The sequence below is a fragment of the Telopea speciosissima genome, chromosome 5 (genome assembly GCF_018873765.1).
Source record: "Telopea speciosissima isolate NSW1024214 ecotype Mountain lineage chromosome 5, Tspe_v1, whole genome shotgun sequence".
Classification (NCBI taxonomy): domain Eukaryota; kingdom Viridiplantae; phylum Streptophyta; class Magnoliopsida; order Proteales; family Proteaceae; genus Telopea; species Telopea speciosissima.
Window position 1 is genome coordinate 69849145 of NC_057920.1, and position 27993 is coordinate 69877137.

General features: G+C 38.6%; 1 protein-coding gene and 1 pseudogene across 1 annotated transcript; both read left to right on the top strand.

The window, feature by feature from the left end:
• The first annotated feature begins 1251 nt into the window (after window positions 1-1251).
• Window positions 1252-7161, top strand: LOC122662263 (phospholipase ABHD3-like). Its single transcript, XM_043857844.1, has 14 exons — window positions 1252-1540; window positions 1670-1762; window positions 3380-3441; window positions 3847-3947; window positions 4061-4150; window positions 4463-4585; window positions 4778-4855; window positions 4961-5046; window positions 5251-5299; window positions 5399-5455; window positions 5549-5679; window positions 5776-5859; window positions 6197-6266; window positions 6479-7161. Exons 1-14 carry the CDS (start codon window positions 1278-1280, stop codon window positions 6917-6919), a joined length of 1728 nt encoding a protein of 575 aa, XP_043713779.1. The 5' UTR covers window positions 1252-1277; the 3' UTR covers window positions 6920-7161.
• A 6113-nt stretch (window positions 7162-13274) lies between these two features.
• Window positions 13275-27711, top strand: LOC122662264 (annotated as a pseudogene).
• Window positions 27712-27993: the final 282 nt, after the last annotated feature.

Below are 27993 nucleotides of genomic sequence, written 5' to 3' on the forward strand. Positions count from 1 at the left end.
GAACCAAGGTCTCACTAGATATTAGCAGAGGAGCCCAAACAAATTTGCCATTGTGTTTTTTGAGAAGCTGATCTTACTTCTTCCCATCAATAAGAGCATCATAGTTCAGAGATTGAACATATTCCATTATTAAGTCAACACATTTTGATTCCAAGCCAAGATTGATCATCATTTGCTTCAGATAACACCGTTCATGTCGAGTTCAATGGTCAATTGACCTTTTATTCCTTTAAGACCATTGATCTCGACATGAGCAAGGCTTAGAGGAGCATCATATAAACTTCAAATGCTATGATCCAATAGAAAAACCACAATGATTTTGAGATCGCTTTAGCATGGGTGATGTTATGACTTATCACTGGGAGATTTACGCACCTTAAATCAAGGAGTGAACACAAGAGAGGGACAGAATTGGACTCCGTGGGCAATTCTCCAATGTTGGAATCAGAATCCGGACAAAAAGATAAAAGTTTGGAATCATTAGAGAGCAGTAGTAGGAGAAATTCAGTTTGCATCGACTCTCCAATGGTTGATTGACTCATCCACTCACTAGACTTGAGGAGGGCGAGGTTCGGAAAAACAAAAATTCTGATTTTCCATTTCCAACAATTGTCACACGTGGTCCAGGGCATTAGAGTAATAATAGCCTTACTACGGTTGACCCTGGACCCCGAATCAACATCCTCTACTTCCACCTGTCCCTACTTTCGTGTGCGATCTACACACATGATAGGGGTGTAAATGAATAGCCGAAACCCGTTTCCGTATCCGTGTCCGTATTCGTTTAGCACTGTCCGAATCCGTCCGAAAGCTAAACGGATGCGGATACGGATAGGCTGTAGCTATCCGAAAAGCTATATTTACATGTAAACGGATAAAATATCAGATCCGTATCCGTGTCCGTATCGGTTTAGCACTATCTGAATCCGTCCGATAGCTAATCAAATGCGGATGAGGATGCGGATGCGAATGCGGATATAGCACTATCTGAATCGAATCCGATCCATTTACAGCCCTACACACATCGAAGCGTGCAAAGGCCACCTTACCCCTGCCTGAGCGCTACGTTACCCTCAACGTTTCTCAGTCGTTTCAACATTTTTAAGACCACTTCAGTGATGACACATCTCAGTCAAACAAACATTTTCTTGCTTTTATCTTTGCTCTTCCGTTCACCCTTTTTGAATAGAAAGTTTGAAAAAAAGGGCTAATCGCTTTGGTGTCGTCGTTCACGGCCTTTATAAGGCATTTGGTTTCGTCATTCTTTATCGAGCAAAATGACCATGGATTGCCTGGACACAGCAGAGACCTTTGCTTCGGCTTTGGAGCTTCTTCTGAAAGCAGCTTCGATGATACCCATTTCCAATTATGTCTATGGGTTCATTTTTTTGGTTCTTATTTTCCTCTATGAGTATTTAGAGTTTCATCTAATTGCTGATCTTCTGAAAGGATTGAGAGGAGATCCTGTGTCTTTGATATTCAATTCTAGCTCGGAGATATATGAGGGTGTAGCTTCCAAGTGTAAAATTCTTCATGGAAGGTACTTTTTGTTGTTAACTAATTAGTAATTGGATTTTGGGTTTGGGTTTTTAGTTTCTAAGTTATTAGTTTTGGATTAGTTTTTTTTTTTTTTTCCCTGTTTAACTTGTTAAAAATTTCAATTGTGCAGGTATTTAGCTACTCCATGGCTTTCAAGTCCTCACTTGCAGACTCTGTTTCTGCATGTCTATGGCTGTAGGCCCCCTTTTTTCAGCTACAGAAGGTGAAAACTCGAATTTCATATTAAATCTTTATTTCTGTGCTCAAAAGTGTTGGCTAAAATAAATTTAAGCTGGAATGTTTGGGAACTGTTGATTATTTGAATTTGATAGTTTTCAACTTCTTACTTAGAAGCAAAATCATTGACGGGTGAACAAGTGCGTAGCACACTTGATAGCTTGTGGTGCGCAAAAGAGGTGGGCTCTCGTTCTCGTATGTGATTGTACAAGATTGTGCTCCAACCATCCGGATGGACATCCATTCATTCACATACGGGATGGTGAACCCAACTCTGCATAAAAGCCCATTGCTACCAGGAAGTCTCGGGTTCAAGCGTCCTGATTTACATCTTCCCTCCCCCTTACCTATACAAAAAAAATCTAGCTGACCCTCACTGCTACCCTTCTTTCCGTCAACTTGGATCTTCTACTACGTGCTGCCCGTCCTATCGTCGTGCATCCTCACACAGGCAGCGTGCAATGACCGCCCTAGCCATTGCCTGAGCACCCTACCCAGAAGCACCCTACCTAGGTGGGGTATGGCAGCCGTTATGCTACTACCAGTGTGAGGAAGCACTATGCGATTACCCGTGTGAGGAAGCACAGCGGTAAGTCAGGCAGCACACAGTAGAGGATCTGAATCTTCCTTCAATGGGAAATTATTAATAAATAATAGACTCCATAGTTGATCATTCCGCATGGTTGACTTTCAATGTGTGCACACACTTTAATCAATTACTTTTTGGTTTATAATTCAATTGGATAGCAAATAGCTTTAAAAAATAAAGGTAAATTACACATGAGGTACTTGATGTTTACGTTAAAATACCTCATGTTTAAAAAACTATGTTTGGGATTCTAAAAGCACAAACGGTTTTAGTAAATATTAACAAATGATGATGAAATGATCAAAATATCCCAAGTTTTAGTATCAATTAAAAAGTTTCCAATTGGAATGATATGGTTTAAAATCATCTTTTACATTTTTTGTAACCTTTGATTTGGGCAAGACGAGCAACGCACAGTAGAGGATCAGAATCTTCCTTCAATGGGAAATTATTAATAAATAATAGACTCCATAGTTGACCATTCCGCATGATTGACTTTCAATGTGTGCACACACTTTAGTCAATTACTTTTTGGTCTATAATTCAATTGGGTATCAAATAGCTTTAAAAAATAAGGGTAAATTACACATAAGATATTTGATGTTTACGGTATCTACGTTAAGGTACTTTATGTTTAAAAAACTATGTTTGGGGTTCCTAAATCCCAAACGGTTTTAGAAAATATTAACAAATGATGATGAAATGATCAAAATATCCCAAGTTTTAGTATCAATTAAAAAGTTTCCAATTGGAATGATATGGTTTAAAATCACCTTTCATATTTTTTGTAACCTTTGATTTGGATTATATCCATTCGTATAACATTTAAATCATAGCAAATATCATGTTATCGACTCATTTAAGATTACACTATCAATAGCTTCAAAAGAAATTCAATTGGAAGTATAGGGTTCAACTATTATGTTTTAACATTTTCAAATGTTTGATTTGAATCGTGACCATTTAAGATTTGCAATCCATGGTTCCTATTTAACAAATAATATTGATTCTCAGGCAGATGTTCCGCGCAGCTGATGGTGAAACTATTGCTTTGGATTGGCTACTGAACTGTAATGGTATGCCATGGAACTTTCCTTATATTTTTAAATTAAGTAAATCAGTGATTGTTTGAAGGTCCAATGGAATTGGTATCAAAATGAAATTTTATTCTAATGCAAAATCTTAGACTTAAAACAATATAGATTTCTTTTAGTAAACTTATTTGCTCCTTCAAAATCCAAAAATTTCCTGATTTCTAGTTTTCATTGAACAAATAACTCTTAGCTGTTGTAGCACCTCTTAGCTTGTTGTTTGCTAGTTGTATGTGATCATTGATTAGAACTTTGTAGGATTTCTGAATTAACTCCCCCCCCCCCCTTCCTTTATACCAAACAGTGTGTGGCAGAAGTTTCATAGCTTTGCTATTGCAAATTCATTAGATTACACATACTTCTCTAATTTTCTGTCTTCATACTCTTCAGTTTCAAAAGAGAATTTCCGTGAGAATAATCCCATCTCTAAAGATGATTCAACCCCGATTGTGGTAGTAATTCCCGGCATATCAAGTGATTCTTCATGTGCTGTAAGTCTTCTGTTTTACATCATCGGCCCTAATATTTTACTAGTCATGTTTACATTAGGACTATTTATTCCTCTTGCTCACTTACTGTTTAAACATTGTGATTTATATTGCAGTATATAAGGCATCTGGCCTTCAAGATGGCAAAACGTGGCTGGAATGTTGTTGTTAGTAACCATCGTGGACTGGGTGGAATTTCACTTGCTGTAAGTTTCGTGCTAAAGTTAGCCTCTACTATCATATGTTGTTGAGTGTTTTCTTATTATAGGCTTCTTCAGAAACAGTGGTCCGTTAGGTAGGATTTTGTTCACTCAAGCACTTATTTGTTGAGGAGAAACCGATCCAGTTCGAAGTTGTTGATGTTTATACAAGTAGAAAAAACAGCCATGTAAATGAAAAACATTGCAGAATAATCTTCATTATGGCTTCACCTTTTTTAAATCATAAGTTCATTATGTTAGTCCTCATCCCATTTCATTTCTATTATTAATATGAAATCTTTGTATATTTTTGGGCAGTCTGATTGCATCTATAATGCGGGGTGGACAGAGGATATACGCAGTGTTGTTGACTATCTTCATCGAGAATATCCACAAGCCCCTGTATTTGTTGTTGGAACAAGTCTTGGGGCCAATATTTTGGTATGTAAATTCTATCGATAATTTGGTGTAGATTCAATTTAGCTGAAGTCTTAGCTATAAATTGACGATGATCTCTAGCATTACTTAGATTGTGAATGCTCGAAGAAGCAACTTCTCTTATATTTTTTCAGCATCCATTGCTTCTAAGCCTGACAATGTACTTTGAAATTGGAATTTGATTACTGCTTTCAGGTAAAGTATCTTGGAGAAGATGGGGATAATACTTCCATTGCTGGGGCTGTGGCCATTTGCTCTCCTTGGGACCTCTTGGTTAGTGTGTGTTTTTATTTGACTTAAATGACATTGAAGGATTTTCAGACCTGCTGATGGCACATTTGATATGGGTTGTTCTTATATGTTACAAATGCATTGCAGGTTTGTAACAGGTTCATTTACCGCAGGCTTGTGCAAAGATTCTATGACAGAGCTCTTACCGTTGGACTGCAACGTTATGCCAAATTGTATGTCCATTTGGCCTTCTTACTTTAGTCTTCTCATATGAAATCTCTTATCCATTGGAAGGCTGTGATTCAATTCAAGTTGATAGTTGTAGCTATTGTTCAGTCTTCTGTTCTCAATGAGTTGGTTATTTAATTTAAAACTCTTTGTGATCCATCTTTGTTTTGCTTGTATTTGTATAACAATTTCTAAACATTTTCCTACAGACATCAGCATGTCTATTCTCGGCTAGGCAACTGGGAGGGCATAAAAAAGGTTGCTTCTTCTTTTTATGGTCTTTGAGAATTTACGCATCTTCTAGTGATATCTGTTTTTCTTCAAATTTCTGATGGTATCTTGTTATGATTTCATCAGGCACGTTCTGTTCGAGAGTTTGACAACCATGGTACATGTCTGGTTGCAAAATATGAGGTATAAATCAAATACTTATCAAATACTTGGCCTACTTCTCCCACACTGTTTTCCTATATATGTGTTACTGAAAATAGGACCTTGTTTCCTCAGACGGCGGATACATATTATAGGCGTTGTAGCAGTGCTAGTTATGTGGGGAATGTCTCAGTGCCACTCCTCTGCATCAGTGCATTGGATGATCCTCTTTGTACAAGGGAAGCTATTCCATGGGATGAATGCAGGTATAACCCTTTTTTTTATTTTGTTAAACATTTCCCATCTTGCCTTTGACCTCAGTTCATGAGCATCTATCTTACTTGAGTTTTCCTCTTTCGTAGGGCAAATAAAAATATTGTCCTTGCTACCACAGAACATGGAGGACACCTTGCTTTTTCCGAGGGTCTAACTGGAGATACTCTTTGGTATTAGATAAACCCTGTCTTTGCAGCATTTTTCATTACCAAGTAATAGTTGATTTGGTTATTCAAGATTGAGGGAATCATAATCAGATAAGTTAGTAGTAGTTATATTTTCTTGTATGAAAGTAGGCATATTCCAGCCTCATCATTTATATGATGTGCTTGTATTCACCTATGAGTGTAATACATTCATTTATAAAGATTCAACATCAAATTCTTGAAGGAGTTACCATTTAAGACATTCTCCATGACTGTCAATAACTTGATTTTTGTATTAGATTACCATCTATTACTTGAATTCCTTGACATTTATGATTATGGTTGGTTTTCTCTCTTGCAGGTGGGTAAGGGCTGCTGATGAATTCCTTGGTGTCCTACATGATAGCCCATTTATGCATAAACAAAACAAGGTACAGAATATGTTCATTGCCCACTTGTCAGTTGTAGAATAAATAGTAACATATATAGTTAAGGACAATAGGAATTTTGAGAAATTTGATGCTATTAGACTGCTCAATCATGAAACTTTGATGAGACTATGTCCGTATGTGATCTCTTATCCTATCTACAATCAATACAATTTAAAGATGATTTTGACCACAACCTGTTTGTGAAATTGCAGACACACTGTTCTTCTTTGCACCCTGCCTTAGAATCTTCAATTGATCAAGGCCCATACCCGAACGTTATCGAAGATGGTATGGTGGCTGCAATGGGTAATGAGCAAAAAACTATAATAGCAGAAGACTTATCTGATAAGCAGCAGATGATTCATGAAAAGAAGAACGAAGACATGGTACTTGTACCTGATGTAGAGCAGTGTGAACATGAAACAGGGTCCAAGACAGATTCCATGTATGATACTACTACCCAACCCTCTAGACAAGATAGAGAGAACAGCCTTGATATCAAGTATCCTCATGACATAACTGTTCCTATGAGGCAATGCTTAAATCAACTTTCACGACGTAATAGATCAATGTGGGCGCTTGCATACATTGTGGGTTCAGCTCTTCTCATTGTCTTCAAGAGGAAGCTAAAATGTATCTTTCCAGCAGCATGACTTAAAAGATAGAAACTGCTGTTGGTAATGTTCAGTGATCTATAAGTTTTGATAATTTTTTGTCCATGTAGATTATTGTGGACTTCTCAAAATGATATTACAAACAATAAAAGCCTTCATCTCTTGTGTAGCATACTTCTCCTAATTCTTTGTAACTGACAAATAGGAACCATCAAACATATGAAATAAGAAAAATTCTATTGTAAGATTCACAAATGGTGAGGTTTGTGGTGTTGATTAAACTTTGCCCAGCATGTTTTCAAGGTTGTTCTGAAGATGCTTCATTTATGTGAACTAACCTTTTTTTCCCTTTTGATAAACTTCATTCATTTATCATTTTGTGGTTGTAACCATTCAGTTTGGTTTCTTGGAAGCACAGTAATTGCTTTAGCTGTTTATAAATATCCATGGTTTTCTTCCATATGATGGATGGATTAATTGTTTATTTTTATTATTGACAACCTGTTTGGTTGGAAGAGAAATAAAATTTCATCTCCACTGTTAAAGTGGGGTGGAATTAGAAAATTTTTTCTAATGTGGTGCTTGGTCATGCTCAATGTCTATTTTTTGTTTGGGGAAAAAGATGCTATTCTATATAGTTTGGCCATAAATATTGTACATCGCTTAACCACGGGATTGGATATAAATGGGGAATCTACAGATCGTAGTAGTTTGCCAATCTCTCTCACTAACATATATATGACACAATTTCATTTCACAACACAGCCAAAAAAAAAAGGAACTTCACTTGGTTGGCCTTCTCTTATGTTGACGAATGCCTCCTAATAAATTAAAGGGAAAAATATCGAATTCTGTCCAGGAGAGTGGCTTATGCCAGCAATCCCATGAGTCTCTCTCTATCCCGTTTGAAAAGACACTTCAAACCCTTTGTATTGAGGAGGAGAGAGATAGACAAATGAGAGTGTTGGTGTACGTAGGCCACGGAGGCCACACTCTTGACAAAAAAACTACTTTCCTAAACAAAATGATAGCATATGAACAATGATTTGATTTTATCAAAAAGAAACTTCATAATTATTGAGACAACGGAGCCTAACACACACTGTGCGTTCCCCCAAGTCATATCTTTAAATAATTTGATTACCTATCAAATTAATTAAGGGATAACCTTGCAACACACTTTCCAACTTCTTAAGAGTCCACCAATGACAACTTACAATTCCTTTAACCACAACCACCCTTTAATTTGCTCTTAAACCAATTAATCTATAACTGAACAATGATTCTCTCAGAAAAACAGGGGAAAAAGCAATAGTACTTAATAAAAATAGATTCCTCTTATGAAGTTTTAAAATTTCAATAAAAGGCTCCATGTATGATATGGTTTTTCGAAACTAACTAGCTTCCAACTGCATCTGTCAAGCCTTCTTCTGGATTGGTATCTTAGATCTTATCATCTCTGCAGCCAAGTCTCAAGCATTCCAGAATCTGAAAAAAACAAAAATCATATCAAACTTCAGTTTTGATTTTTGTATTTGACAAGAGACAAAAAGAACAAAAAGAAAAACAAAAAAAAGAGGCCCGAGCGATATTGATGGAAGTACCTTCCTTTATGGGAAAGGGGTGGTGGTGGGTACGCCGGCGGCTGCTCCAGATAAGTTAGCAGCAGCAGCAGCAGAAGCAGAAGGCATGGAAGAAGAAGGGGGGATTTTACTGGTAGGGCGTAGAGAGAGGGGGGCACCAGATGGTGATGGTGATGGTGATGGTGATGGTGATGATGATGGTGGGGGCCATGTAAAGAGAAGTTTCAAATGGCTGTCACCGATATAAATAAATAATCCGTCGCGTGTTACAACCCACCGACAGTCGAGACTAATGAGACACCACTCATTTATGCTCATGTCGAAATGCCCATCTCTTCGAGGTCCTCCATATCCATATCCATATCCATATCCATATCCTCCTCCCACATTGTTGTTGTTGTTGTTGTTGTTGTTGCTGCCTTCCCGTTGCATATCACAATAGAACAGCGTAGTTTCCCCGTTGTTGGATAAGAAAAGTTCATTCAGTATCCATTAGGCACGAAAGCTGTACCTTGTCAAGAAAAGGTCAAATTTAAAAAAGAAAATATAATTGCGTATTAGATATAATTGCAGAGGTGTCTTTTCACATGGGAAAGAGAGAGATAGACTCATGGGAGTGTTGGCGTAAGCCACACTCCCGGACAGAGAACTTTTTCCCTTTCATTATTTACCCATTTACTTTTCTAGGTAGGATAAATATATAGTTTTAAGTAATATTTTGAATAATCCATATTTACCCAGGTATTCATAGGCACATAAGCCCAAAACTCTTAGTCCATTTGAAATTCCTATCCCTCAAGGCCGAAGCCCAAGATGTAACTTGTAAGACAGCGTAAAGGTTACTTATAAATTCTCGGTATTTGATGGAAAAGCAATATCAATTGTTAAATTTGATTCAGTTCTGCTGGATCAGTTGCCAGAATCGGATCAGAATTGACATACCAATTCCGGTCCCAATAAATTCCTGGTTTTAAAACCTCGAACCTATCCACCATCTACACACTTGCTAAAAATCAAATGTTAAATCCTTTTCATGCACATATAAAAAACAAATGGTATGTGAGGCATATATATAGGGGTGTCAGTGGGTGGGGTTGCATTGGGTATTTTAAAACTCCAGCCTAATTAGATGAGCAAGTTTGGCTCTGTTGGCCCGAACCCACCCTGGCCTGCCCTGAGCCTGAACAGGGCTTGGGCAGAGATACTTGGTCTTGAGGGCTGGTCAGGACTGAAAATTTCTGGTCCTGAGTCATGGTCGGGCCAGGCTTGGGAAAATCCTGGGTCAGGCTGGATTGAGGGTATGTTTGGTCCTAGCAGGGCATGGCCGGGCTGGGTTTGAGTTTAGGTTAAGACTCCTAAGATTGCACTAGGGGGTTTACGGCAAGCCCAACCCAGCCTGGCCCATTGACACCCCTACACTCATTTTCTTACCCCTTCTACGGTTTAGAAAATCGGGAATATGGAATATCGAATCGATGAATCAACCGATCCTGATTGGATTCGGCTGGCCGTGAGCCGTGACCAATTCATAATTGAAACAACGGACCCTAACACACACTCTGTGTTCCCACAAGTCATATCTTTAAATAATTTGATTACCTATCAAATTAATTAAGGGATAACCTTGCAACACACTTTCCAACTTCTTAAGAGTCTACCAATGAAAACTTACAATTCCTTTAACCACAACTACCCTTTAATTTGCTCTTAAATCAATTAATCTATAACTGAACAATGATTCTCTCAGAAAAAACAGGGGAAAAAGCAATAGTACTTAATAAAAATAGATTCCTCCTATGAAGTTTTAAAATTTCAATAAAAGGCTCCATGAATGATATGGTTTTTCGAAACTAACTAGCTTCCAACAGCATCTGTCAAGCCTTCTTCAGGATTGGTATCTTAGATCTTATCATCTCTGCAGCCAAGTCTCAAGCATTCCAGAATCTGAAAAAAACGAAAAAAAAAAAACAAAAATCATATCAAACTTCAGTTTTGATTTTTGTATTTGACAAGAGACAAAAAGAACAAAAAGAAAAACAAAAAAACAAAAAACAGAGGTGCGAGCGATATTGATGGAAGTACCTTCCTTTATGGGAAAGGGGTGGTGGTGGGTACGCCGGCGGCTGCTCCAGATAAGTTAGCAACAGCAGCAGCAGAAGGCATGGAAGAAGAAGGGGGGATTTTACTGGTAATGCGTAGAGAGAGGGGGGCACCAGATGGTGATGGTGGTGGTGATGGTGGGGGCCATGTAAACGGAAGTTTAAAATGGCTGTTACCGATATAAATAAATAATCCGTCGCGTCTTACAACCCACCGACAGTCGAGACCAATGAGACACCACTCATTTATGCTCATGTCGAAATGCCCATCTCTTCGATGTCCTCCATATCCATATCCATATCCTCCTCCTACATTGTTGTTGTTGTTGTTTTCCCATTGCATATCACAATAGAACAGCGTAGTTTCCCCGTTGGTGATGAGAAAGTCCATGCAGCATCCATTAGGTACGAAAGCCGTATCTCGCTAAGAAAAGGTCAAATTTAAAAAAGAAAATAAAATTGCGTATTAGATATACTTGCAGAGGTGTCTTTTCACATGGGGAAGAGAGAGATAGACTCATGGGAGTATTAGCGTAGGCCACATTCCCGGACAGAGAACTTTTTTCCTTTAGTTATTTATCCATTTACTCTTCTAGGTAGGATAAATATGTAGTTTTAGGTAATATTTTGAATAGTCCATATTTACCCAGGTATTCATAGGCACATAAGCCCATAACTCTTAATCCATTGGAAATTCCTATCCCTCGAGGCTCAAGCCCAAGATGTAACTTGTAAGACAGCGTAATGGTTATTTATAAATTCTCAGTATTTGATGGAAAAGCATTATCAATTGTTAAATTTGATTCAGTTTTGGTGGATCAGTTGCCAGAATCGGATCAGAATTGACATACCAATTCCGGGCCCAATAAATTCCTGGTTTTAAAACCTCGAACCTATCCACCATCTGCACACTTGTTAAAAATAAAATGTTAAATCCTTTTCATGCACATATAAAAAACAAATGGTATGTGAGGCATACATATAGGGGTGTTAGTGGGTCGGGTTGCACTGGGTTTTTAAAAACTCCAGTCTAATTAGGTGTGCAAGTTTGGCTCTGTTGGTCCAAACCCACCTTGCCCTGTCCTGAGCCGGAATAAGGCCTGGGCAAAGATACTTGGCCTTGAGGGCTGGTCAGGGCTGAAAATTTCTGATCCTGAGTCATGGTCGGGCCGGGCTTGGGAAAACCCTAGGTCAGGCTGGGTTGAGGGTATGCTTGGCCCTGGTAGAGCATGGCCGGACTGGATTTGAGTTTAGGTTAAGACTCCTAGCATTGGGCTAGGGGGTTTAGGGCAAAGCCCGACCCAGCCCGGCCCATTGACACCCCTACACTCATTTTCTTACCGCTTCTACGGTTTAGAAAATCGGGAATATCGAATCGATGAATCAACCGATCTTGATTGGATTCGGCTGGCCGTGAGCCGTGACCAATTCGACACGTCGATTAAAGCTGAGAAATACTAAAATCGCTAGGATTATTGGGACCGATTCCGGCATCGGCAGGACCAATTCAATCCCCGATTCCGTCTGTTTTGAGACACTGACCCCTTTTCTATCTCCCCACCGGCGCCGAGACTTCCCGCCATCGTCATTTGACACGAAGCAACCACAGCGGACCCATCAACGACACCATACTCGTCAGATTTCGAACACAAACCGATACCCATGGCAACCTCATCAGCAACTGGACATCAGGCAACGGCTGTACCTCCTCATGGCACGGCGGCAGGGTCATTTCCCTCTCCCTCCCATCCTCGGACCTTTAAGCCCAAATCGACTCTCTCTCTCTCTCTCTCTCTCTTTTGGACCAGCTCTGCCTTCTCCACCTCCACGGCAACCGCCTCAACGCCTTCATCCTCCCTGTCACCAACTGCTCCAAACTCGAGCTACTCTACCTCCTCCAACAACGTTTTCTCCATCGAAGTCCGTACCCACATTGGCTCCCTCAAGCGCCTCCTCAAACTCCACCTCTCCGAAAGCACAATCTTCACGGCCCTATCCCTGCCTCATCTTCAACCTCACCCTCTTTCTCGAGAACACGGCGTATGAAGGGTATTTTGTAACACAGGGCAGGACCACCCAATCAGCTTCCAGAGCTGTACAGCACTAAAGCACACAACAGACAAATATTCGGAATTGTGAGTTAATATGATTTTCTGTTCCCAATTCTCAGGCGACAACTTTCCATCACCTGTACCCAATTACTTGCAATGCTTAGCAAATACAAACCTAACCTAATTAAAAAGAAGAAGAAGAAGAGAAACAAACAAAAACAAATCAAACCTCTATATCAAATACTATAATGTTCAATCCCCATTCTCCATAATAAGGAGCCGAAACTCAATCCATCGCCAGCGGAGTCAATTAAGCGATGACAACCTACCCTTCAATCAAACGACGAGTTGTACGTAGGAGAAATCATTTTGCAGTGACTAGTTCGACTCACTAGATTTGAAGGAGGGTGAGGTAACTAAATCAGAAAATCTGATTTTCCATTTCCAACAAAACTCTTGTGGTCTAGGGCATTAGAGTAATAGCGTTAATGTGTTTGACTCTTGGAACGTTGGACTCAACGTCTCTCAGTCATTTGAACATTTCTAAGATCACTACAGTGACGACACATCTCAGTCAAGCATTTTCTTACGTCTTACTTCCGCCTTTCTCATTGCTCATCCGTTCATCCATTTTGAATAGAAAGTTTGAAAAAACTGGCCAAACGCTTTGGTTTCGTCGTTCACGGCCTTTTAAGGCATTTGGTTTCGTTGTTTCTTATCGAGCAATGGCCATGGATTGCCTGGACACAGCAGAGACCTCTGCTTCGGCTTTGGAGCTTCTTCTGAAAGCAGCTTGCTTGATACCCATTTCCTCTTATGTCTTTGGGTGCATTTTTCTGGTGCTTAATTTCCTTTATAACTTTTTAGAGTTTCATCTGATTGCTGATCTTCTGAAAGGATTTAGAGGAGATCCTGTGTCTTTGATGTTCAATTCCAGCTCGGAGATATATGAGGGTGTAGCTTCCAAGTGCAAAATTCTTCATGGAAGGTACTTTTTCTTTTATTAATTAATTATTTTTCTAATAAATTCTAACTAATTAGTCATTGGATTTTGGGTTTGGGTTTGGGTTTTTATTTTTGAAGTAATTAGTTTTTTTCCCCCCTGTTTAACTTGTTAAAATTTTCAATTGTGCAGGTATTTAGCTACTCCATGGCTTTCAAGTCCTCACTTGCAGACTCTGTTTCTGCACTTCTTTTGCAGGCCCCCTGTTTTCAGCTACAGAAGGTGAGAAATCGAATTGCATATCGAATTTTTATTCCTGTGCTCACAAGTGTTGGCTTTATATACGATAAAGTGTCAGTAGTTGGTACTCAGCCCTTTTTTTTTTTACCCCGAATATTACCTGGGACCCGGGCCAGCTCCTATGATTTTATTAAAGATCAATCAAAAAATAGGAAAGAATACAAGGGGGGAGGGGGACATACCCGCCTTACCCCAGCCCAAAAGATATTAAACTCATAACTCTCTAGAAAGGAAACCAAGAAAGCTCGCAGCCCTTACAAGCAACCCCAAGCAAAGGAATTAACACAGGAAAACCAAGAGCATACTCTCTGGTAATCCGCCGAAGATCCAGAGGGAGATTCATCTCCCTACTAAAATAAATATCAGAAGCCGATTCACAAGCTAAATTGGCCAACCAGTCTGCTGCCTTGTTCCCCTCTCTAAAGGTGAAGGAGAGCAAAGGCCTAGTAGACTCAATGTGGTCCATGATCTCCTGTAACCAATACCAACCCTTCCAAAGGCTATACCTTTGTTGTGACACACACCTGAGAGTCACCTCAGAGTCGGAGTTAACAATACAAGTTCGCACAAAGTCTCAAACCATCCCTCAAAGCTCCAAATGGCACTTTCAGATTTTGCATAAACAAAGTCCAAATAGGAGTTTCACTTAGTGGGAAACCAGGATAGACACTTACTTATATCAGAAACCAGGATAGACACAGGACAGACACTTATTTATGCCTAATATCATTTGAATAATACTTAAGATAATATTCATAAATAAGCAAATACCCCCTATTTGAATCCAATAAAAATAGTTAAAAAATCAAATTCCAAAAGGAAAAAAAGTCAAACCCCTAGTTCAAGAACAAAAACTGGATTTTTGGCTGTAGGTGCAATTTTCAACTTTCTAATGTTGGGGTTTCTCTCAAATCTAAAAATTCCATAAATCTTAATATGGTAAAACATTGATAAAAACCATAAGTGCGGTAAAATATTCATTTGGTTTGATGTTCAAAAAAATATTTTCATTCAGAGCGATTGTGACAGCATTCGTGCACACCAAATTAAGTTTGACTGATACATAATTCCTTCAATATAAATCAGATTTAAGCAATTTTGAATGATTACTTATTATGTCTGTCTGCATATTTGTTGGCCAATATTTTCCATATAGATGGTAGTTTGTGACATGACTTCCTAGTCAGCAGAGCTTCTTGCTTAGTGCATAATATACAGTGTGCTTAAGATTTGCAATCCATGGTGGTTCCTATTTAACAAATAATGTTGATTCTCAGGCAGATGTTCCGTGCAACTGATGGTGAAACTATTGCTTTGGATTGGCTACTGAATTGTGATGGTATGCCATGAAAATTTCCTTATATTTTTAAATTAAGTGGATCAGTGGTTGTTTGAAAGTACAATGGAATTGGTAGTGCAGGCCATTTATTTTCCTCAAGTATAATGAAATTTTATTCTTATTCAAACTCTGGTCATTCTTCAGTGAATCTTTGGTTTTAATTTTTATAACATGCTAAACCTTGTTGTTGATTTTAAATCAATGTGTGGACCATGATGTTGTTTGTCAAACTACTCCAAGTATCCTATTATTATTATCTGGTTATCCCTTCCATTCTAATTACCGTGGGTGATTGCTAGTCCATGTCATCATTTTCTAGAATTCCGTTTATTCTCTATGATTTGATTGTATTTTAGTCCACTTTTATAAAATGGGAAAATTTACATAGGATATATTCTTAAATATCTAGATATTAATCTTCAATACATGTGGTGCCTTCTCAAGTGCAATTGTTCTGGGATGCAACCTTCTGTTACTTTGTTCCAGTTACAAGGTATCAGTTGCTATTGTAGCATGATAATAAGCACCCCCACCTAGGGGGAGTTCGTAACCTTAGACTTAAAACACTATAGATTTATTTTAATAAACTTATTTGCTCCTTCCAAAATCCATAATTTACTATTTCTAGTTTTCATTGAACAAATAACTAAAAATCTTGCATGGCACTGTTAAATTTGGAAAGGTCAATACCTCAGGTTATTCCTACATTTGGGCCCCTGGAAGAGGGGGAGGAGGGGGGGGGGTTAGGTGGTCTTAAACTAAAAAACTGCAGATTTCTCGTAATGACCTTATTTGCTCCTTCTAGAAGCCCTAACTTTCCTAATTTCTAGTTTTCATTGAACAAATGACTAAAAACCTTGAATCCTCAACAATGTTAATTTGAAGAAGCCTATAGCTTTGGTTATTCCTACATTCTACCTAAATGCATTTTTTCCTTTATAATTCATTTTGTGCCATAAAATCTTTATATTGTAATTGTTCCTAATTCTAGAGAATGATGCAGCTGTTTAGAAAAAATATTTCTCATCTAGGCAAACCCTTTTAATGATTCCAGATGCTTTACTTGTAGGGGGATAATATATTCCTCCCCCCTCCCCCAAAAAAAAAGAAGGTGATGCTTTCTGGTACTCAAGGTTTTAAGTATCAGTATCTGGTATTGTATCGGAGGGTTGATTTTAAGAGACATATCATATTGAACCAGAGGGACGCAAGATACGCTAAAGATACACATAGAGATGGTCAAGATACACTTTTGAAGCATAAAATACTATAAGTAAGCAATTTGTAAAATATAAATGTATAAAAACTAAGAAGGAGAACAAAGTACGCCGGGACAAGGGCATTAAATTGATTATGTATAAAGGAGGAGGTTTTTTACATGTACTAATAGTCTATCCATAAAAACTTTTGGGCTGGTTCAATCTCAAATGGGGAAGTGTTTTCAGTTAAATGAGCAACCAGGATGATGTTGTACACAGACTAAACATACGTGCAATACTGACCCTAGTCGAAATAGTGAAGGTAATGCGACTCACTCATGGCAGAATCACATGTACTGCTCTGGATTGGTCAATGTCGGCATGGTACTAAATTGTGGTTGTGCTTGACATATCCATAACTTCCATACCTCGAAGAAGCCCCATGTCCATAGCCTGAAGAAGCACCTGAAGAAGCACCACCGTGATCCTATCATTTAGATCGAGGCCACGCTTATCCTTCTCACTGTAAAGCTGTGGCTTTCAGTAAATCCGTGACTGGTTTATGGTCATCTGTGACTTGTATAAGCATTTTGTAGTCCTTGGGTCAATGACTCAGCAATGTTTGAAAAATCAAAGGAACATAACAGAAATAACTGGACCAACAATGAGGAAAAGTTCCATGCTGTTCTGGACGATGGTTGGTAGTACTATAAAGAGTCTAGAACCAGTTTAAAAATAATTGTAACTCTATATTTCATGAGGCCAAAAGAATCCTTTCTGCTAAATAGAATTATTAAATGCATTTTAAATAGCTGACTAACTGATTTTAGTTTGTACGCTTCCCTTGTGCTTTCAGCCTTCGTCTTTCTGCAATAGACATCTAGGATTAGTCTTTCTGAAGTGTTAAAGTCTGTCAGCATATGATGGCTCTTAGTTGCTTGACTCTCTATGAGAATGGACCTATTTTTATTTCCAAGCAGCAGTTTACTATGCATGTTTTACATGGATAAGCACCAACCTGTAAGTGTGTCATGATGTTTTTCTTTTTCCATGAAGTTTCATGTAATATTTCAGAAGTCTTGGTCCTCTTCTTCCATCCCATCGCTTTTTCTGATGCATTCGTCTGTGGATTTGTTCTATTATTTCTATTTGGTTGATGATCTTCCAACTCCCATGGACAGGATCACTGATCTTTCACAGCAAATTTGTTCTTTACTGATATTTAAAACAAAAAGTACTTTATTGTAAGATCCATGGGGATGTTCTTTTTGGCCAAGTGGGGATGGAAACTTCATAATCGGTTTCATATCTTTAAGTTTATCTTATACTTCATTGGTATCTTTGTTCATAAACACAAATTTATCTTTTGTTTATTTACTCATAGTAAAACTTTCCTTTGGGGATTGTAAGTTTTTCTAGATTTCTGGTGCTTATGGCTATGGAGAAAAAGTATGATACTTTGGAAAAGTGAAATGATATCCTTATCTTTTTTCTTTTTTAATTGACACAGATTTAGCACCTCTTAGCTTGTTGTTGCTAGTTGTGATCATTGATTTAGAACTTTGGAGGATTTCTGAATTAACCCCTTCCCCTCATTATACCAAACACTGTGTGATAGAAGTTTCATAGCTTTGCTATTGCGAATTCATTAGGTTACATATGGTTCTCTAATTTTATGTCTTCACACTCTACAGTTTCAAAAGAAAGTTTCTGCAAGAATAATCCCATTTCTAAAGATGATTCAACCCCTATTGTGGTAGTAATCCCCGGCTTATCAAGTGATTCTTCATGTGCTGTAAGTCTTCTGTTTTACATCATCAGCCCTTTCCATGATTTTGTCGCCAAGTGGGTTCAGTGCTTCTAGGATTTGCAACATTTCATGGTTACAATTTGTCCTAGTAAGCAGATCAAGAAACTTCTTTACCCAACCATATCAAGGGATTGTTTGACTTGGTTGTTGGAATAACATGTAAGGGTATTTTTGGGAACAGTAATGTAATGTGTATGGAATAGGAAAGGAATTAGACTTATATATGGGGGCAGACTTTTAATTTCTGTTTTTTATGGCAAATAATATATAAAGGAGACAGGCAGTGGTGAACTAACCAATCTTCCATCTCTTTCTCAATCATCTTCTTCTTCTCAACCCTTTCACTTGTAAAAGTTATGTTGATAGTTCCTAATTTGAAAAGTAGTCAGGCTGCCAGTTTATTTAAACTTTGGGGTATAGCTGGTAGGGAAATTCTTTGAGACCAGGCAGTCCCTGGTAGCTTTTTTTTATCATTATTGTTATTTTTTTACTGCTTCAGATCAATGCTCATTGTACCCTTCCTATTTTTTAATATTTTACTAGTCATGTGTACATTAGGACTATTTATTCTAGTTGCTCACTTACTGTTTCAACATTGTGATTTATATTGTAGTATATAAAGCATCTTGCCTTCAAGATGGCAAAACGTGGCTGGAGTGTTGTTGTTAGTAACCATCGTGGACTGGGTGGAATTTCAATTACTGTAAGTTTTGTGCTAAAATTTCCTCTACTATCATATGTTGTTGAGTGTTTTCCTATTGTAGGTTTCATTAGGTAGGATTTTATTTGCCCAAGCACTTATTGAGGAGAAACTGATCCAATTTGAAGTTGTTGATGTTTATACCGGTCGATTGTAGAAGAAACAGCCGTGTAAATGAAAAACATCACAGAATCTTCATTATGGCTTCACCTTTTTTAAATCATAAGTTCATTGTATCCCAAGAATGCTTTTTGTGCCAAGCTCATATTGGTTTGTTAGCCCGATCATATTTTGCATCTCCTGTTTACAAATTTATGCAGATTTTTTGGGGAGGGGGGGGGGTGAGGTGGGGGTTTATTGTTGAAGTCATGCACTGATACATGATTATCAATGAATTTGGATTATGGATTCTTGTTCGGTTATTATTATGGTTTCAATTTTTTTTTTCTTGTTCAGTTATTATTATTATTAATCAACAGGGTGTCTTACGGTCTGCAGATTGAGTTAAGTTAGTCCTCATCCCGTTTCATTTCTATTGTAATATGAAATCTCTGTATATATTTCTGGGCAGTCTGATTGCGTCTATAATGCGGGGTGGACAGAGGATGTACGCAGTGTTGTTGACTATCTTCATCGAGAATATCCACAAGCCCCTGTATTTGTCGTTGGAACGAGTATTGGTGCCAATATTTTGGTATGTAAATTCTGTTGATAATTTGGTGTGGATTCAGTTGAGCTGAAGTCTTAGCTATAAATTGACGATGATCTCAAGCATTACTTAGACTGTGAAATAGCTCCACCATCTTTTTAGATTTATTTCCCTCTTTATACAAACATCAATTTTGTAATGAATGTTCAAAGCAGTTCTTTAATTCTACTTTTATTTTGTTCTTTAACTGTGTCATGTTACCTTTCTTCTTTCTGAAATGCATTACTGTTAAGAGTTATGTAATAAGGGTAGTTTGGATACTAGTCTAGTATCTTCTTTGTCTTGTGTTGTATTTTTCTTGTTTTACCTTTTACCTCCTTAGGGAGGTGGTTGTAATTACTATTTCATATTAGTGAATCAAATAGGGGAGTGGAAACAACTCTCTCCATTATTCGGTTGCCATCTGTTTCTCTCTTCTTCTCTTCTTACTTCCTATCTTCTCCTCTTATCTCTTGGATTAATCTTATACCATTTCCAACTTGGTATCATAGCACTCTCTGATTCTGGTTTGAGAGTCGTTCTACAAGCTCACTGTCTTCTCTCCCTCTCTTTGGACCCTAGGTTACAAAGGGGTTCCAAGGAAGGGGCTCCAACTTGAGGGGGAGTGTTAAAATAATGTAATCCTATCTGATAAGGGTATTTTTGGGTTTTCCCTCCTAGCTGATTCCTAGTTAGTATTCCTAATTAGATCGGCAATGGGGAGTTTTCCTAGTTTGAGTCTGAATATTTGTAACTCTTTTTCTTATAAATAAAGGGCTTGGTGATCCCTGTTGATCACTCAAGCATTCAGTTATAAGGGCTGCTAACAATAAACATCCATGATCTTTCCGAGGATTGCCTATTAGGCGTAATGACTAGCGAAGGTGTGGAGAACCTGGTCTCAACTCCAGGATTTCCGGGATCAAATTGTGAATGAACTTGACAGGAGATCTGACATCCATAGTGGCACCAAAGCTGATGAATTGTATTTGTTCTCAATACCATTGGAGTCTTCTCTGTCTTGGGTACAATGGGAATCCTAAAAACAATGCCTCGTCTACAAATTCAACAATTCTGTGTCAGGTACACCTGAACAATTCACCTTCAATAACTCTGCGTCTCAGCCCAAAATCCCTAGAGAAAAAAAACTTAGGTTTCCTTATATACATCGCCTTAACGAAATCATATACACGCCTAAAACTTGAGACTTGAACTCCAAGCTTTAAGAGGAGAAAGAGGTGACCTACGAATCAGTGAACACAAAAAACAAACCAGTAATTAACCCAAATCAGAATAATTTCTAATCATAGTTGACAAGTTGTTGCCTAGGCGTCCAGGCTCTTTGTCCAGGCTCTTTGTCGGTTACGCCTTGCGTCCAGGCCCCCATCCTATGCCTTGAGTCGCCTAGACATCGTGTCATCTATGTTTCTGATTGTCAATATCCTGATGTTGCTAATACTTGAGGGCACAGGATCTACACGCTTTAGGTGTGTAATGGGATCTACATCCCAGCCAGTGGGAGCACAGGAGGGGGGTGCAGCACAGTCCGCATATAGGGCTGCCCACATGTCAGGGAGGAGAGAGTGTGTCAGGAGGAAAGGGAGGTGAGAGGGCTGTACCCACCGGCAGTGTGTACAGCCTTTTCCCAATACATAAATATATATTTTCAATAACACGTAATAATTTTTTCATTTTAATCAGAACCTTTGAAGAAAACAATGATGAAATTTCCATCCTCTCTATATCGAATTATGATATGCATGAAATCCAGTTTTTATATAGTTCTGTTTTCTCTCTCACTTTTCAGACTTCATGATTTGTCCATTCCCTGTGATACATCCAATATTCACCGGGCCAATCAACGACCGCCACGTGTCACAGACGACCCGCTCCATAACCAAGGGGAACGAACCGGGGTCCCAGCACACGGGCGCGGCCAGCACCCAGGCGCGGCCACCACTCGGGTGCGGCCTCACCCAGGCGCGGCCATACATCCGGGGCGCAGCCTCACCCAGGCGCGGCCTCACCTAGGCACAGCATCGTGGGCACGTGAGGTGGGGGCTACCCACCTATGACCCGATCGTATCGCTACAGACTCATGTCACCACTAGGACTCTAGGCCGCCGCTTAGAAGTCACGTCACCCAGACGGATTCAAGCACCAAGGACGTTATCACCACACGCGGGTATCTATCCACCAAGGATCTTGATACCACTAGGACACTCCCTCCCGCGGGGAGATGATCAATCAGGATAAAGCCCCGTTACCCAGGGCCTTTATCCACTCAACGGTACAATCGCCATCAAACTGGGACTCTCCACACCGCCATACGTTACTATAAAAGGCAAGGTACACAACCCCATCAGAGGACATCTAATCTCATATTGAATAATCACTATTCATCTGTTTGCGCCAGGAGATCTAATTTTGGCATCAGAGAGCCCCAGACTGGGACCACACCGGTTCTCTCTGTTGACCCCTTGGTCCACTTGCAGGTGACGGCACTCGCAGGACCGCTCGACGATTTCTTGACGCAACACCCTGTTTTGCTAATAGATACTGTTCTAGACTCTGGACACAGAGAGCAAGAAAATTTCACAACTGGTTCATGGTTGAAATATTTAGAGGACGTTTGATAACTCTCCAAGAAACACGTTTTTCCGTTTTTCTGTTCTAAGAAACGGAAAAACATCCCAAATAGTGTTTGATAAACTTGTCTCGTTTCTATTGGTTTTTGAAACATAAATTAAAATTTATGGGCCAGAGAACGGGTTTGAAGAAACAAGTATGACTTGACTTGTTTTTCTGTTGCTTGAAACAAAAAAACTGAAACTGTGCTTGATAAAATAAGGAGGGGGGGGCGGGGAATCGTTTGCGATAAAGAAGAAACTCAGCGCCATCGTCATCCTCAAGCTCCTCCAGCGGCTTCCTCAAGCCTGCAACTCGCCATCGCCATCTAGGGTAAGAAGAAACTCAGCACCATCGTCATCCTCAAGCTCCTCCAGCGGCATCCTCGAGCTCCAGCGCTTGCAACTCGCCATCGCCATCTAGGGTAAGAAGAAACTCATCCCATCGTCATCCTTAAGTTCCTCCAGCGGCATCCTCTAGCTCCAGCGCCTGCAACTCGCCTGTTGCTTTCTTCTTCTGTATCGCCGCCGCCTCCATTCCTTTTCGTCATCCACCACCATTGCAAGAATCCAGAAGGGCCCCTTCTGATTTGTTATCAGAGCTCTAAACCCTCTTCTATTTCTCCATTGAAGGCAATATGTTGCAGAAACGAAGCTGTTTGTTTTACTGATCACCGTCGTTCGTCCTCCCTTGGTATCTAGACTCTTTAGGCGTTTTCTCTGGTTTTCTCCTCCGTTTCTTTATTGACCCATTACAAAATCACTATAACAATGTAAAAAAACACCCCCACAAGTGAAAAAGGTTTTCCATACTATCGTTTCTTCTTTTATTCCGTTATTTTCTCTTGCAGGATACAAGTGCGAGCTCTGTTCCTTTACTATCGTTTTTCCTCTGTTCCTTTACTTTTATTTTAATATATCTCCACCAACGAATCATTTTGCCAATCTCTATCTTTTTGGCCTCTAAATTTCTGAAAGGAGAGATTACTCTTCCTCTGCTTCTGTTGCTCTAAGATTGGATTTTTGTCCAGCCTTAGTGTGTTTAAGATCTCATTTGGTTTTGGTCTACCTCCACTTCTTAACTATGCAAATATTTTTTTTTGGACTACTGCAGTGGCATTGCCTATATGCCTATTGGCAGTGTTGCTCGAGAAATTCAAAAGCAGGCCTTTTTTTGCTTCTGTGCGGTCTCAGAGTAGAAGATCAAGGGCGTTAGATCCCCATATGATACTTTTTTTTTTTTTTGGGTGGATTCACATCTTAGTCTCTATTGGCCGCAAGTGGGGAAGAAGAAGAGGAGAAAGAAGACGAGTTCTTACCCCATCATTTTTTCCGTTTCCGGAACAGGTTTACCAAACACCCCAAAAACTGTTTCTCAGCACAGAAATGGAAAAAGCTTTTTCTGCTGTTTCTCAGTACAGAAACAGCAGAAAGGTTATCAAACGGTGCCTTATTTGTTCTAATTTATTTGTCATGACATGCACAAAAAACATCCGAAAGCTATGTGGCTTATGTAGGCGGTTAGGAATACATATCTATTCTTGGGTACTCTTCCTTTCTAGGACCTTATATATGTCTCTAGTAATTAGTTCCGAAGTTACAATGTGTTTAGCTGTTGATACGACATTGAATGATCTTCAGACCTGCTGATGGCACATTTGATATGGGTTGCTGTTGTATGTTATAAATGCATTGCAGGTTTGTGACAGGTTCATTTACCGCAGGCTTGTGCAAAGATTCTATGACAGAGCTCTTACCATTGGACTACAAGGTTATGCCCAATTGTATGTCCATTTCTCCTTCTTGAGTCTTCTTACATGAAATCTCTTATCCATTGGAAGGTTGTGATTCAATTCAAGTTGATAGTTGTAGCTACTGTTCGATCTTCTGTCCATAATGAGTTGGTGATTTAATTTAAAACTGTTTATGGTCCAGCTTTGGGTGCTTGTATTTGTATAACAATATCTAAACATTTTCCTGCAGACATCAGCCTGTCTATTCTCGGCTTGGCAACTGGGAGGGCATAAAAAAGGTTACTTCTTCTTTTTATGGTCTTTGGGAATCGGCTGATCTTCTAGTGATATATAATGAGTGCATGAACAAAACAGGATATTTACCAGTTCGGGAACTAAATGATGTGTAATCTATCAATTTGTTTGAATGAGCTATTGAATAGATGAACTAGTTCAGTCCTCAATGCATATTTGAAGGGGAAAAAAGGAACTTAATTCATGTTTTGGTGGGTGAAAAGCAAAACTTATGCTCCGTCTTTGCTAAAGAAAAATAGCATTCTCGGGTTTACACATGATGTATCTGGATGGAAAAGAATTGTGTATATCGAAGATTTATCTGAGTCATGATTTAATTTCTGTTTTTGCTGTGAGATACTTTAGTCCATAATAAGGTACATTCATTCTCTCATGGACAAAATATGAGCTCTTATCATTCTGTTCCATTACTTCATTGCATACAACATCCAAGTTGCATTGTAACCAGGGAACAAGATTACGTGGGACAGTAATTAAAGATTTATGCTTGAGTCAGATCCTTCAGCTCTTGGGATGCTCAAGTTGCTTTCCTTCTTGCCTTTCTATAAAAGTTGCAAAACATCAAATAGTTATCACTTGTCATGGCATTGCCTAGGTGCGTCCTAGGTGACAAGGTGTCCAGACATATCCAAGGTGACCGTCTAGGTGCCCAGACAAGTTTTAGTTAAAAAATGGGGCGAAAAGGGCAGAAAAGGGGAAGAAGAAATGGTAAAGAAGGGGAAAAAGAAGAAAAGAACTTGGAAACATACCCTGAATGCTACATGTTTTACTGAAGTATGGTGCTCACTTTAGGCACCTTGATCTTGTCTAGGTGGCAGTTTGCAACTGCCATGGCTCCTTGGTGCCATGACAACCATGAGTTTTCAGTAAAATTAATAACTAGTAGAAGCTTTATGTGGATTGCTAAATGGTTATATTTTAAGGATCCTTAGAATTTATACTGACTGTTACCTTTTTGTCGGGGATCTTTAATATATTTTCTAGGTGAATTAATGATTAGTTAGGAGTTTCATGTTTCTTCGAAGGAATTCCTGTTCTTTAATTTTCCTTTCCTGTTTCATCTAGGAGTTGATCCTTTCTTCTAGGATGTTAAGACCAGATTGCCAAGATAGGCAGGAAGTACCGTTTAGTGTTAGCAGGTAGGAAACCAGATTTTCTGTATGTTTTGGAGATGGAAAGTCATATTAACTTGCATAAATAGCCCCAAAATAGTCAAATGTTGGGTGAAGATTTGGAATGGGATGATGGTTATCGGTGTTTAGTGTTTGGAATGCATGTCTTTTTAAAATGAATTTAGCTTTTACTCATACCAAAACAGGGGGCAGGACGAGTAGCATGTCCGAAGATCATCATTTACTTTAATAGGATTTTCTCTCTTATTTTTTCAAAGGTGTAATGGGATCATTGCAGTAACTATAGACCATCAAGGTTATTCAGTTTATTGTTGTCCTGTTGTAGGATTACTTTATTTACTAATTGTTAATAGGATTTTTCATTCATTTCATGTGGATTAAGTGTATAGTTTACTTCTTTTTCTTTCTGTTCTTATTTGATAAATAGTTCTCTTGGCAGGCTGGTAGCAAATATTTTTTCTAAATAAACATGGGACAAAAACATTTTCAGTTTATGATAGGGACTGGGGAAATACCAGGCTGTGCTAGAAATGGAATACTGAAATTGAGAATTATTTAATTAAACTTAATTAATGTCTGTTTTCCTTCAAATTTATGATGGTATCTTGTTATGATTTCATCAGGCACGTTCTGTTCGGGAGTTTGACAACCATGCTACATGTCTTGTTGCAAAGTATGAGGTATCAAATACTTGGCATACTTCTCACACACTGTTTTCCTATGTGTTACTGAAAAGAGGACCTTGTTTCCTCAGACGGTGGATACATACTATAGGCGTTGTAGCAGTGCTAGTTATGTGGGAAATGTCTCAGTGCCACTCCTTTGCATCAGTGCATTGGATGATCCACTTTGTACAAGGGAAGCTATCCCATGGGATGAATGCAGGTGTAACACTTTTTTATTTTATTTTTTAAACTTTTCCCATCCTGCCTTTGACCTCAGTTCATGAGCATCTTACTTGAGTTTTCCTCTTTTGTAGGGCAAACAAAAATATTGTCCTAGCTACCACAGAACATGGAGGACACCTGGCTTTTTCCGAGGGTCTTACTGGAGATTCTCTTTGGTATTTTATAAACCCTGTCTTTGCAGCATTTTTCATTGCCAAGTAATAGTTGATTGTTCCAACAGATTTGGTTATTCAAGATTGAGGGAATCATATTTAGATAAGTTAGTTGTTGTGATATTTTCTTGTATGAAAGTAAGCATATTCCACCCTTATGTCAGTATATGCTGTGCTTGCATTCACTTATGAGTATGTTATACATTCATGCATAAAGCTTCCATATCTAATTCTTGAAGGAGTTACCATGTCTGTTAATAACTTGAATTTGTATTAGATTACCATCTATTACTTGATTTTGACATTTATGAATATGGTTGGTTTCTCCTTTGCAGGTGGGTAAGGGCCGCTGATGAATTCCTTAGTGTCCTACAGTCTAGTCCGCGTCCACTTATGCATAGACAAAACAAGGTGCATAATATGTTCATTGCCCACTTGTCAGTTGTAGAATAAATAGTAATATATATAGTTAAGGACACTAGAATTTTGAGCATTTGATGCTATTAGACTGCTCAATCATGAAACTGATGAGACTATGTCAGTATATGATCTCTTATCCTATCTACAATCAATGCAATTTAAAGATGATTTTGATCACAAACTCTTTGTGACTTTGCAGACACACTGTTCTTTGAACCCTGCCTTAGAATCTTCAATTGATCAGGGCCCATACCTGAACGTTATGGAAGATGGTATGGTGGCTGCAATGGGCGATGAGCAAAAAACTATAATCGCAGAAAACTTATCTGATAAGCAGCAGATGATTCATGAAAAGAAGAACGAAGACATAGTACCTGATGTAGAGCAGCGTGAACATGAATCAGAATCCAAGACAGTTTCTATGCATGATACTACCCAACCCTCTAGACAAGTTACAGAGAGAAACCTTGGTATCAAGTATCCTCATGATATAACTGCTCCTATGAGGCAATGCTTAAATCAACTTTCACGACAGAATAGTAGATCCATGTGGTTGCTTGCATACATTGTGGGTTCAGCTGTTCTCATTGTCTTCAAGAGGAAGCTAAAAAGATATCTTTCCAGCAGCATGGCTTAAAAGATAGAAACTGCTGTTGATAATGTTCAGTGATCTATAACTTTTATGTAATATTGTGTCCATGTAGAGCTTCTTGTGGGCTTCTCAAAATGATATTACAAACAATAAAGCCTTCTTCTCTTTTGTGTGGCATACCTTTGCTAATTGTTTGTATCTGACAAACACAAACCATCAAATATATGAAATAAGAAAAATTCAATGGTAAGCTTCACAAAGGTTGGTGGTGTTGATTAAACATTGTCCAGCATATTTTCTAGGTTGATCTGCAGATGCTTCATTCATGTGAACCTTCCTTTTTTTCTTTTGATAAACTTCATTTATTCTCTTGTGGTTGTAACAATTCAATTTGGTTTCTTGGAAGCATAGTAATTGCTTTTACTTTTTATATCCATGCATGGTTTTATGTCATATGATGGATGGATTAATTGTTTATTTTTACTATTGACAACCTGTTCAGTTAGAAGTGAAATTAAATT

Excerpts from the sequence above, each read along its gene's own strand:
- LOC122662263 (XM_043857844.1), top strand. The coding sequence starts at position 1,278 with ATGACCATGGATTGCCTGGACACAGCAGAGACCTTTGCTTCGGCTTTG. Across the intron at positions 5,300-5,398 it reads ACTGGGAGGGCATAAAAAAG|GCACGTTCTGTTCGAGAGTT; the intron begins GTTGCTTCTTCT and ends TGATTTCATCAG. Across the intron at positions 6,267-6,478 it reads TTATGCATAAACAAAACAAG|ACACACTGTTCTTCTTTGCA; the intron begins GTACAGAATATG and ends GTGAAATTGCAG.